The 13,358-nt window shown below is 44.8% G+C and overlaps 2 protein-coding genes across 2 annotated transcripts; one reads left to right on the forward strand and one right to left on the reverse strand.

The window, feature by feature from the left end:
* Positions 1-1,903: 1,903 nt before the first annotated feature.
* LOC111373230 lies at positions 1,904-2,416 on the forward strand. The gene is made up of 2 exons (XM_022995739.1): positions 1,904-2,184; positions 2,260-2,416. Exons 1-2 carry the CDS (start codon positions 1,904-1,906, stop codon positions 2,414-2,416), a joined length of 438 nt encoding a protein of 145 aa, XP_022851507.1.
* A 4,519-nt stretch (positions 2,417-6,935) lies between these two features.
* LOC111376003 lies at positions 6,936-8,630 on the reverse strand. The gene is made up of 2 exons (XM_022998935.1): positions 8,199-8,630; positions 6,936-8,121 (listed from the first exon to the last, which is right to left on the reverse strand). The coding sequence occupies exons 1-2, from the start codon at positions 8,287-8,289 to the stop codon at positions 7,874-7,876; spliced, it is 339 nt and encodes a 112-aa protein (XP_022854703.1). The 5' UTR covers positions 8,290-8,630; the 3' UTR covers positions 6,936-7,873.
* Between the last annotated feature and the right edge of the window lie 4,728 nt (positions 8,631-13,358).

Genomic DNA, 13,358 nt, shown 5'->3' on the forward strand with positions numbered 1-13,358 from the left:
AAGTTGGATCGATTGGAGGCTTGCCTATTGAAGTATGAACTTGATTTTTGATATGGAAAGTTTTGGTTATGCTCGAACACCTTATCTAGAGGACATTTCTCAAAAACTATTGCGATTTCACATCTGTAGTGCTCGAGCATTATTCCCCGGGATATATGCTCGAGCACTTGTAGCCTTACTGTTTCCTCATTTTCATGATCCTGTCCTCGAGCAAGAATTGTCCTCAGGATATATTCCTCTCGCAACCTACAATTGTTATTACTGACCCAATAAGACTCATATATGATTGGGACTCTAACTCTACCCTATTACTTCAATACTTGACTCCCGCAAGGATTCCATCCCAAACATAATTATGGCATTGGTCCAACTCCTTCACCTAATAGAACTCCGTTGGATAGAGATACCCAGCTAGTTGAATCTCACTAGGAGAATGTCACCTACTACTATAAATACAGGATCATGGATCATTGTTCAGGTACGTTTTCATTATTCTCCAGTTTATAGCTTCACGTATATAATCCCCTTTCTGACTTAAGTATCGGAGGGGCGACGAGAGCATACCTCATTACCCACGCATATAATCCCCTTTCTGACTTAAGCATCGGAGGGGCGACGAGAGCATACCTCATTGCCTTTGTTTCAGGAACGAAAGACTACGATCGTGCTCATTCAAAGTCCTCAAACTCGGGAAATCAACAAGTACGATTTTTGGTAGCATCATTGGCGCCGTCAGTGGAAAACGCTACCAAAAGCCATGGTTAACACGCAATCGGATCTTCCTCCCGCAAGCTCATCCGCTCGCATCCCTCATCCTACTGAAGATCAACCGACTCCTCAAGAAGAGTCGTCAGGAGTGTCCACACCCCAGCCAGCAGTTGTCACAACTGAAGGCTTCGAAGAGCTCCGTCAGCAAGTGGCCACGCTAACACATTTGTTAAGTCAAAGAAATTCGCATCCATCACCAATACAACAGAGCATGGTGGCTTCATGACTGATGCTCAAGCCCGAGCACCAAATCCCGCAACTGGTGGAGTCGGGACCTCAGGTATTCGTAATATGGCCTTAGGCTCGAGGTCAGTCGCTATGGATTCTGATGAGATTGCCCGAATCATTCAAGAAGGGATTACAGCTGGCTTGCAACGGAATGCTTGGGGGCTAACGGGCTTTACCCCTAACACTCCATTTACGCTAGAGATATTGTCATATCCCCTACCTGACAAATTCAAATATCCTCACATTAAAGAATATGATGGGACAACTGACCCAATCAACCATCTCAATGTATATACCGATGTCATTAATTTACAGGCTACACTGGATCAAGTTATGTGCAAAGCCTTCTCGCAAACGCTGACTAATGCTACTAGGGATTGACTCTCAACATTGGAGCCCAACTCTATAGCCTCATTCTCAGATTTGGCTGATAAGTTCTCAACCTTCTTTGCAAGTAGCAAGCGTATCAGAAAGACTGTGGCCTCTCTCATGCAACTTCACCAGAGACCAAATAAAACCCTATGAGGATTTAGGACGAGATTTAACTAGGAAAGACTTAAAATACCTGACCTTCACATTACGGCAGCTATCTTCGCCCTCACATACGCCATAAGGTGTGAAGCCTTCAAGATGTCCTTATCAAAGACCCACCACAAACAATGACCGAGCTCCTTACTCGAGCTGAAAAATACATTAATATGGAGGAAAGGCTGAATCCAAGGAGATCTGATTCTTCCTAAGAAAAGGCCAAGAGCAAGAAACAACATAATTCCATTCCCGATAAGAGCATCCTTGGAAAAAGGGCAAAAATGAAGGGTCACCAGGGGCTCTCACCCTATTGAACACGTCCAAGGCAAATATCTTAATGGAGATCAAAGATATGAAAGAGTTGAAGTGACCTTCAAGAATGAAGTCGTCCCCTGACACAAGTGATAGGAGTAAGTATTGTGAATTTCACCGAAATCATGGGCATACCATGGAGGATTGTCAAGCCTTGCAACAAGAAATTGAAGCCCTCATTAAAAGAGGGCTCTTAAGAAATTATATTGGTCATGATAAATGCCCAAGAAATGACTGTGACTATCTAAAAGAGCATGAAGCAGGAAGCAGTGCTCAACCTACTGCCGGGACCATTAATAATATCATTGGAGGCATAGCATCTGGAGGAGACATAAGTAGTGGACGAAAGTAATATGCCCGCCAACATGCTCATACCTCAAAGGAATCTCATGATAAACTCAAAGACATTACTTTTGGAGCAAGAGATTTGGAAGGAGTATCATATCTTCATAACAATGCCTTGGTCATCTCTACAATTGTGGCTAACTTTGAAGTAAAGAAGATTCTGGTTGATAATGGGAGTACAGCAAACATACTCTCACAGGAGGCTTTCGCTAAAATGAGGATCTCTCCCAAATAGCTCAAAGCAGTAAAAACTCCCCTACAGGGATTTGGTGGTGGAGTCATTATCTCAAAAGGCATCGTCGAGCTTCCGCTTACATTGGGTTCTGACAATATATAAGTGACGAAGATCACGCCTTTCCAAGTGGTTAACACTCCTATGGCTTACAACATCATCTTGGGAAAACCCCTACTGAACAAGATCCAAGCCATTGTATCGACTTTCCACCTAGCCATGAAGTTCCCAATAGATCATGGCATCGGAGTAATTCGAGGAGACCAAACAGCTGCTAGACAATGCTACGTTACTAGCATCCGAGAAATGAGTACAGACATTATGCAACTTTCAGACCTCGAACTCGAGCCGAGAGGTAGACTTGTCCCAGTGGAGGAATTGGAAGTGGTTGAGCTCGAGCCTGGAAAAACGGTAACAATCGGTTGGGATCTCAAGGCCGGCCTCTGGGAGGAAGTCATCAGTTGTCTTTCCCGCAAAATTGATGTTTTTGCATGGCAGGTCGAGGATATGCCAGGAATAGACCCTGAAGTAACAGTCCATAGACTCAACATAAGCCCAGGGGCCAAACCTGTTAAGCAAAGGAAAAGGCAGTTTGTGCCAGAAAGACGTGTGGTGATTCAGGAAGAGGTCGGCAAACTGATGAGAGCGAGGTTCATAAGGGAAGTCCAATACCTCAACTGGCTTGTCAATGTTGTTCTTGTAAAAAATGCCTGTGGTAAATCAAGGGCCTGCATCGACTTTATGGATCTCAATAAGGCGTGCCTTAAAGACAGCTACCCGCTCGCTAGGATTGACAATCTTGTGGATAGCACATCTGGACATAAGTTGTACAGCTTCTTAGATGCATTCTCACGGTATCATCAAATCTTCATGGCCGAGGAAGACCAAAAGAAGACTTCATTCATGGTTGATTCTACCATATACTGCTATAGGGTGATGCCATTTGGGTTGAAAAATGCTAGGGCAACATATTAGAGGCTCATCAACAAAGTCTTCGCTGATTCGATAGGGAAGAACATCGAGGCCTATGTTGACGATATGGTGGTAAAGAGTAAGAAGGTAGAGCAGCACATATCTGACTTGGAGGAGGTGTTAGCCACCCTATGAAAATATCGGATGAAGCTCAACCCAGAGAAGTGTGTGTTTGGTATAGTTTCAGGAAAATTCTTGGGCTTCATAATTACTTACCGAGGGATAGAAGCAAACCCTGATAAGATCCAAGCCTTGGCCACAATGGAATCGCCTAGGACTAAGAAAGAGGTCCAAAAATTGAATGGTAGGGTAGCAGCCCTAAAAAGGTTCATGTCCCAGGCAGCAGACAAGTGCTTCCCTTTCTTCAAAGTTCTTAAAGGTAGCCAATCCTTTGAATGGAATGATGAGTGTGAGAAGGCTTTTCAAGAGCTCAAACAGACGTTAGCATCTCCTCCTATCCTCACTAAACCAAAGCCCGATGATACTTTATTGTTGTACTTAGCCGTGTCTCAAAACGCAGTGAGCGTCTTCTTGGTGAAAGAGGTCAACAGAGCTCAACAACCCATTTACTACGTAAGTAAAGTCCTACTTGATACAGAGACCAGGTACACTTTGACCGAGCAGCTTGCCCTTGCCCTAATAGTGGCAGCACGAAAGCTTCGACAATATTTTTAGTCTTATCCTATTGTGGTGCTCACTAATCAATCTTAGAAACACATCCTTCAAAAGCCATACGTCTCAGGCAGGTTACTAAAGTGGGCACTTGAACTTGGAGAGTTTGACATAGAGTTCAAACCCCGTCCGTCCATCCATCAAAGCCCAAACCTTAGCGGATTTCATTGCAGAACTCACCCCAAAGCCTTGGGGGCCAGATGATAGCTCGAGCACTACAACAGATGTTTGGCAAATTTTCGTCGATGGAGCATCAAGCTCCTCAGGCTCGGGCGCAGGGGTCATAATAACGAGCCCGGACATGCTCATGGACATTCAGCGTGCACTCAGGTTCAAATTCGAGGCGACCAACAATGAGGCGGAGTATGAGGCTGTGATCATAGCCATGGAACTTGCCATTAACCTCGAACTTGAAAATATCAAAATTTTTAGTAATTCCCAACTAGTGGTTGGGCAGATTAATGGGACATTCGAAAAGAAAGACGAAAAAATGGGCTTATATTGCTTAAAAGTCCATGATCTCCGACGAAAATTGAAAAGTTGTGAAATTGTGAAGATTGCCTGGGCTGACAACTGCAAGGCAGATGCCTTATCAAGGCTGGTGTTCATGGGAGTAGATGAACTTGACAGGAGAGTATATGTCAGATTTGTGACCGAGCCTAGCATCAATCCAACCATTGGGGTCATGGACATTGATCATGAGCCGTCATGAATGGACTTAATTATGGATTTCATAACAAATGACAATCTTCCAGAAGATCCTCGATAGCAAGGAACATCCGGTCAAAAGCTCCAAGGTATTGTATTATTAATGGGGTCTTATTCCGTAGAAACCTCACCCTTCCGTACATTAGGTGCCTTAAGCCTTTGGAATCCTCCCAAGCCCTAGAGGAAGTTCATTGAGGAGTATGTGGGAACCATCAAGGAGCTCGGGCATTAGTCTTTAAACTCATAAGGTACGGATATTACTGGCCTACCATGAAGACGGATGCCGTAGAATATGTGAAGAAATGTGACAAGTGCCAGAGGTTTGGTAATTTTATCCACTCTCCCGTAGAGGACCTCACCAACATTAGTTGCTCAGCCCCGTTCGAGTAATGGGGGATTGACATCCTCGATCCGTTTCCCATAACTAGGGGACAATTGAAGTTTGTAGTTGTTGCAGTTGAGTACTTTACCAAGTGGGTGGAGGCCGAGCCCCTGGAAACGATCTCAGAGCCTAAGATAAGAGCTTTTGTTTGGAGATCCATCATTACAGGTTCGGGATATCAAGGGTCCTCATAACTGATAACGGTTTGCAGTTTGACAATGTAGAATTTAAGGATTTCTGTTCCAACCTAGGTGTTGACCACCGCCTGAGGTCAGTTTCTCATCCCCAAAGTAATGGTCTAGCCGAGGTCACCAATCGAATTATTTTGCAAGACCTACAAACAAAGATTGGAGATGCAAGAGGTTCTTGGTCCGTCGAGTTGCCTTCCATACTTTGGACATATAGAACATCCCACAGAACCGCCACCGGGGAGACCTCCTACATGTTAGCTTTTGAAATCGAAGCTACCCTTTCCATTGAAATAAGATTACCCAGCCAAAGAAGACTTATCTCGAAGAAGTAGGGCACATCACTGAACATCTCGACCTCTTGGAAGAAGCTCGTGGTCAGGCAGCCTTAAGAATAGCCACTTACCAAGACAGAACAGCAAAGTATTTCAATAGAAGGGTAAGGCCGCGAAGATTCAGAGCTGGAGATTTGGAGTTGAGAAGGGCTGAAGCTGTTGGTCATGCTCAGGGAAAACTCGGACCAGTTTGGGAAGGGCCCTTTGAAGTCATACGACAGCTCCTAAGAGGTGTATATAGTTTAAAAGATACTTCGGGAAGACCACTCCCAAGACCATGGAATGACGAAAACTTAAAGGTATATTACAAGTAACTCGCTTCACCATATTTTAGAAATAAGGCCTGCATGCCAAATTTATTTTCTTTTTTATCATTAATAAGGCCTGCGTGCCAAGTCCATTTATAGAGTTATATTACAGTTAAATTCGATGATATGATCACCATAAATCAAAGCATTGCCCCGAGCAAGCAAATCAAAGTCTTGCCCTGAGCAAGCAAATCAAAGCCTTGCCTCGAGCAAGCAAAGCAAAGCCTTGTCCCGAGCAAGCAAATCAAAGTCTTGTCCCACGCAAGCAACTAAAGCCTTGCCCCGCACAATCAACTCAAGCCTTAGCCCCGAGTAAGCAAATCAAAGTCCTACCTCGCGTAAGCACGTAAGAAACACCAATCAGGGAACAAGTAATATACCAGAGCACATAAATACCCTAAACTCATTAAAAAGGCTCGGGAATGCTTGAGAATTCAGACTCCAAAAGCTCAGGAATCGCACTTTCATAAATCGGGACTATCCTAGACCTCAGTAGCATAAGAACAAGGTCGTCGACATAAGTTGGCCTCAACGTAATGATCGAGCTTTATACTTTAATTACAATTGTTATTTCTCACAATCTAGTCCTCGAGATCCTTTTCCATATTATGTTACGACCATGTGATCGAGCTAGTGCCTTGGTGAGTTTCGAACTTCATGCGATTAAGTCATCACACATTTCGAGAGGATTATCCCCATTCAATCTTCGAGGTAAACTCTTAAAGGTTGAGATCATTGTAATGATCGAGTTCAATACTTGGTATTAAAATTCTTATACAACTAAGTCATTGATATAAATCCTTCTATGATCGAACTTGTGACTTGTCAAACGATCAAGTCCTCGAGGAAAGCCCTTGTATCATATCGACGTTTGTGATCAAGCATAATGTAAAACGGATAATGCAAAAAAAATAAAAATAAAAAAAATAATAATAATAATAATCGAGCATTCATTTCAAAAATTCGAAGGAAGAGGCCCGAGGTTATGGCTAGGCAATGTTCATTACATCATCGTCAAAATATAATCGGGGAAGGGGGTTGTGATTTCCTACTCTTGGTCTTCATCCTTGGGAGCAACATCACGCTCCTCGAATGCATCCTCATCTTCGGCCACTTCATCGACTATGTTGTCAGAATCAGACGGCTTGAGAATCTCGACTACATCATGGATCATCTTAAGCTCCTCGAGGGCAACCTCGAGCATCTTCATCCTGAGAAGATACTACTCTTTGTGGCATATACATCAATGACTTTTTAACTAGCCTTCGGGTGGAATAAGATTAGCAGGCCCGAGCGTCTTTAAGGGCATGAAGGTACGAGCCTAACGCATACTCGCCCCTTCAGCCTGTCCATCTCTTCGAACTTTTTAAAGTCCTCGATTGCTGAAGCTCGAGCCTCCTTAACCTTGGCCCCAAAATTTTTCTTAAGCTATTCAAGCTCGAGTTTTAGTTCTTCAGCCTTGTCCTTGGCAAGCCCCACTTCATCCCGAGCTTTCCTCAACTCGTATCTCGCATCCTCGCGCTCCCTCTGGAGCTGAGATCGAGCAGCCTCAACATCAGCAAGCTTCTTATCTCGAAGCTCCACAGCGTCGACCAACCCTGCCACCTTGTGGGACTCATCCATCCCTTGTAGTGAAAGTCCTCGAGCAACGCTGAGTGTCTAACAATGAAAAAAGAAAAAGCATTAGAACGGGAAAAATACTTCGCACAACATCATAAAAGGGTCGATACTTACTTTCAAGGTAAGGAGCTCGAGGGCCTTCATGCCCTCGTCAAACCCAACGTTGCCTCTGTATTTCGCGACAATGCTCGGAAGCATATGGCATCGTTCAAAATCCTCGATGATCGAGGCAACAGAAGGAATGGAGTCATCCTCGAGATCAACAACCTCGAGAGTTACCCGAGGATGAAGTGGCTGTGAAGACCTCGAAGTTGGTCGGGAAGAATCCCCTGTCGTTGTTGAGGAAGAGGACTCGAAGCTCGAAGCCTTGAACTTGATGATTCTCTCGAACCCCAAGGAAGAACATCAGTTGTGTATACCCAAGGCCTCTTTTTTCCCTTCTTCTGATCAGAAGCGCTAACCTGGGGCTCCTTTGACTTCGATCTCACTGCTCGACGAAGAGCTGATGGATCAAAAGGCATCTCTGTACAAAATGAAGTATTAGGCAAGAGCTTATGATCGAACACAATTTATAAATTAACAGAAGAATAAATATCCTACCCTCGAGGCCTTTTGCACACGCAAGGTCGAGGATGTCATCTCTGAGAATATCATCTATATCATACACCAAGGGCTCGAGATCCTCTAACATCTTTCGATCCCTCTCTAGAGTGTCTCGAAGTAGGCCTGTCCCTCACAAAACTTCACTATGTCCGAGATATCCCACAAGGGCCAAAAAGAAAGATCGGGTCTCGAGCTATAACATAGAACCATTTATCCTTCCACCCCTTCAATGAACTAGGCATCCTCGGGATCCTAAAGGCACCTCGAGAAGAAAGGTAGGCGAAGCATGTAAACTTAGGGAGCTGTTTAAGCTTGAAGACCAGTCTACATAGGTCAAGGTATGGCGTGATACCTAGGTATCTACAAGCAATGAAGAAGTAAACGAGCATTCTCCACCCATTGGGCACTAATTGTCCCGGGCACATGGAATGCTTGACTAAAAAATCAACAAAAAATGAACGCATGGGCCACCTGAACCTAGCCTTTAAAGAGTCCCTAAAAATCACAAACTCACCTTCCAGTGCCCTATTCATTCTATCTTCGGGGTCGGGAACCCTACAGTCATTGTAGGGCATGAGCCCACATTCCCTCGTCGCCTGCATAGCTAGGTGTTCTTTAAACCTACACTAGACGTCGAGAAACTTAAGCTCGACAACGTCTAGCTCCCTAGGTCGAGCATCTAAAGGAACGGCTATAGGTATTAACTGAGTCCTACGGTCCCCAGAGTTACCCGAACTCTCAGATCCCCGATCACTCTCAGTGCTCGACATCTCTTCAATTTCAAACTAAAGATATAACTTAAAAGTCCAGAGCCTTACCTCAAGGAACCCGACGCCCAAACAACAAAAGCTAAGTTTATAGCTCGACCCTGATCTCGCACTTGAAGATTCACAGAGAGTGAAAAATGAACAGAATCATGGGGTATTTATAAAACCTTGGTGGAAGACCAAGGGTCACATCAATCTCAACCTTTGACCCATGCCACATGTCTCCCATCCAGGGACCCCTCATTTTTTACTGGGACAGCTCGCGCTCTTGTTATTTCCACACTGGCTTTCCCCTTAAAACATTAAAATCTCGACGACATCAATTATTAGCAAATCGAGTTCTATGCATCTCGCACCCTGGCTTAACTTCCTTAGCCCGATCCCAGGGTCGAATGCACGGGAACCAGTGATACAGAAAGTTTTCGTTATGCTCGAACACCTTATCCCGAGGACGTTTCTCAGAAACTCTAACGATTTCACATCTGTAGTGCTCGAGCATTATTCCCCGGGATATATACTCGAGCACTTGTAGCCTTGCCGTATCCTCATTTTCATGATCCTGTCCTCGAGCAAGAATTGTCCTCGGGATATATTTCCCTCGCAGCCTACGATTGTTAGTACTGACCCAATAAGACTCCTATATGATTGGGACTCTAACTCTACCCTATTACTTCAATACTTGACTCCCACAAGGATTCTATCCCAAACATAATTATGGCATTGGTCCAACTCCTTCACCTAATGGGACTCCGTTGGATAGAGATACCCAGCTAGTTGAATCCCACTAGGAGAATGTCACCTACTACTATAAATACAAGATCATGTGTCATTGTTCAGGTACGTTTTCATTATTCTCCAGTTTATAACCTCACGCATATAATCTCCTTTCTAACTTAAGCATCGGAGAGGCAACGAGAGCATACCTCATTGTCTTTGTTTCAGGAACTTGAAGACTACGATCGTGCTCATTCAAAGTCCTCAAGCTCGGGAAATTAACAGGTACGATTTTTGGTAGCAACAATTTTAGATGCCTTTGGTGAATAATCTGGATCAATTGGACACTTATCCGTTGAAGTATGAACCTGATTTGAAATGCCCATGGATAAATTGGTAGAACGAAGCATGGTGGGGCCATGAATTGAAGGTGACAGGCTGTTTGAATTGGTTAGGCAGTTTGTGGTCGAAATTGGATCAATTTGGTTGTTAATTGGGACAATTAAATTCAATTTACTGCTTGTGATGTTAATGATGATTAACATATGGCAAATTATGTGGATCGTGACCCCTCAAACCTATATATATATATATATATATATATATTTTTTCTTGCTATGGAGTGCTAAGTAGTAAGAATTTCATTACCTTTGCCTCTTGCCAAGCTTTGGATATTTATAGGTGAGGGGAACCGGTGGATGTCGAACACGTGTATACATCTGACGGTATGAGGTGTCTGCTCATAGGCGTCAATCAACCGCGTCTATAGAGTGGGCAGGTAATTACTTCTCCCGAGTTGAGTTGACATAAAGTTGATACGTCACATCAACTAACCTCATGGAGACGTCAAATCACTTTAAACCTTAGGGGCAGAAAAGATCCTTGCAAAGATCTCATTCTGAAATTGACGGCGGATCCTCTGACAGAGGTCCCCGGAGTGCATTTCGCCTCGGATTCAAGGGCGAGGGCGCTTCGATCAGTCCTGCAGAATTGCCTATGCCTCGTAGTGTGATAGCAGATCGTCACCATTGGTGAATCACTTCGGAACCACTTCGAATGAGTGTTCCACACCTCGCATGATGTGGTGGTGGACTTTCCGAAGTGGTTCAGATAGGGGCGTAACTGTGGTCCCCCAAGTCCAAGTATGGATATTTATATCGTGGGTGGACATGTCTTCCCGATTGGGTATGTATGCCTCGGGATGGGGATCGTGATTTGTGAGAACTTGAGGGTCGATCTTCTGTGTTCGCCGAAGCGTTGATCCTAAGCAGATGCGCTAAAGCTTCGTACTACGTGAGGGAAAAAATTATGTGAGATCGAGGTACTGCCCAACTGAACGATGCGTAGGGAGACGGTCAACGGAGCGACCGAGGCGATGATCCACAGGGGACTCCACGTCAGGTGCGTCTAAACTTTGTAAAGCTGAGTGAGGAGCTCATCTGCACCGATGCGCTGACCCACAGGGGACGACGCGTTGGGAGATGGCTAAAACTTTGTAAAACTTAGGAGGAAACGTAGCGACCAAGGCGATAACCCACAGGGGACTCCGCGCCAGATGCGTCTAAGCTTTGTAAAGCTGAGTAAGGAGCTCATCTGCCACGGGTGGGCTGACCTATAGGGGACGACGCGTTGGGAGATGGCTAAAACTTTGTAAAGTTTAAGAGGGAACGCAGCGACCGAGGCGATGACCCACAGGGGACTCCACATCAGATGCGTCTAAACTTTGTAAAGTTGAGTGAGGAGCTTGATCCGAAGCGGGCGTATCTGACGTTAAATGATTTGACAGCTATTGCATATTTCCAAGGTGACAGTTGGGTGCAGCGCCCATTCACCTAAAAGGCTGCTGTAGCTACTTATTGTTGATGACTGATGGTGACCGAGGCGACGCGTTTTATGCGAGCATGAAGGTCACAGCAAAATCTTAGGCGTAGATCAAATCTGGCGTTTCATTTCAACAGCCTAGATTGATGATGCGACGATCGGCCTAGATTGATTGCATTTGAATTCAAAAGTTGAGATTAGTTAGAGCGCTCCATAAAAGGCAAACTTGAGCGTTTTTGGAGCTTTTCACTCTTGCGAAAACAGAAATCCCATTTCCTCTCAAACTCTTTGCGATTTCCGACGTTCTTCAAGCATTTTCGACAAGAAATTTGAATTTTCGGCGACCACACACCGCTTTTTGACCATTTCCGGCTAGGGAACACTCAAACTCATAAGTTTCAGTAAATATTTGAGACATTTCCTTTCTGAAAATGGCTTCTAAGGGTAGTGCTAGTTCGGGGAGGGGGCTGGAGTTAGTGTGGATGGACAAGCCCATTGTGGCGACCTCCTCCGAAGTAGTCGAAGCGATACTTGGGGGGAGAACGTTTGGAAGAAGCCAAATAGCCTAATAGATACCTCTGTGCATTGGGGGCGTCGGATTATCGCTCCAAGCTAAAGGAGGCCGACCTAGAAAGACTTAGGACTGAATATAGAATCTCAAATAGAATAGACCTGATCCTACCCGAACCTGATGAGAGGGCCTGCTACCCTAGGCCAGGGTGCGTGGCGATAAGCGAGGCGATCCTTAGGGCCGGTCTTAGGCTTGCCTAGGATGCTCCAGAGGCCCCCGAGGCGGGCGAGGCAGAGGCTAGCGAGGAAGGCCCTCCTGTAGAATAGGGCTAATCTTGTAATGGCTTCGGCCTCTTTTGTAACTCAATTTCAAGTGAATGAAATGAAATTTTTGCCAAGTATTATTGCTTCTGTTTTCTTATCCTGTCGATCTGTTTACACATATATGAATGACAAGCACTTAAGACTAAGCGCCTCTTAAGAATAACCAGTTAATGACAGAAGATCGGATCACTTAAGTAAACATATTGAAGGACTGAGGTAACACTTTACCAATCGATGTGACAAAGAATTGAAGTATCATTACTTGGAGAAGTTACATTACCCTTTACTAAGGCATTTTCAGCACTCAGTAATCTAGGGAAATTACAAACGAGATCGGATCAAGACATACATTTATTAGACAACATTGAGATCGGATCGAAACAAAAGCTCATCACTGATAATACTTCCTCAAGTGTTCGATGTTCCATTGATGATGTAGTATTTTCCCTGCCATGTCTTCAATTTCGAAAGTGCCACGTTAGGATTCCCTGCGGATGCGGTAAGGACCTTCCCAGTTCGGTCCCAACACTCCGGACCCTGTTGGGTTTGATGATTGGAAAACCCTTCTGAGGACGAGGTCCCCCAGGCTAAGAGTTCGGTTTCTGACCTTGAAGTTATAGCAGGTCATTTTTCTATGATACTTTGCCAAATTCACCTGGGAGGTATCCCTCATTTCTTCAAGGAAGTGGAGTTCGTTTACTCGGGCCTCGTTGTTACTGATCTCGTTGAAGTGTATTCGACGGTGCGATGGGATCCCGACCTCGACCGGGCTCATGGCCTCGGCTCCGTAGGTCATTGAGAATGGTGTTTCCCCTGTTGCAGTTCCGCTTGTGGTTCTGATGGCCTAGAGGACGTGGGGAAGCTAATCGACCCAAGCCTAACTTGACCGTTCCGATCACTATTTTGCACAACCTTGGTACTGTTTCGATCACCTGAGCCTAACTTGACCGTCGGAGTGTATATGGTCGCCGCCGCCCTCGCTGGTTCAGGCCGTGTGCATCTGACCGTGCGTTGACTGTGT

This window comes from Olea europaea, chromosome 2 (assembly GCF_002742605.1).
Source record: "Olea europaea var. sylvestris chromosome 2, O_europaea_v1, whole genome shotgun sequence".
Taxonomy (NCBI): Eukaryota; Viridiplantae; Streptophyta; class Magnoliopsida; order Lamiales; family Oleaceae; genus Olea; species Olea europaea.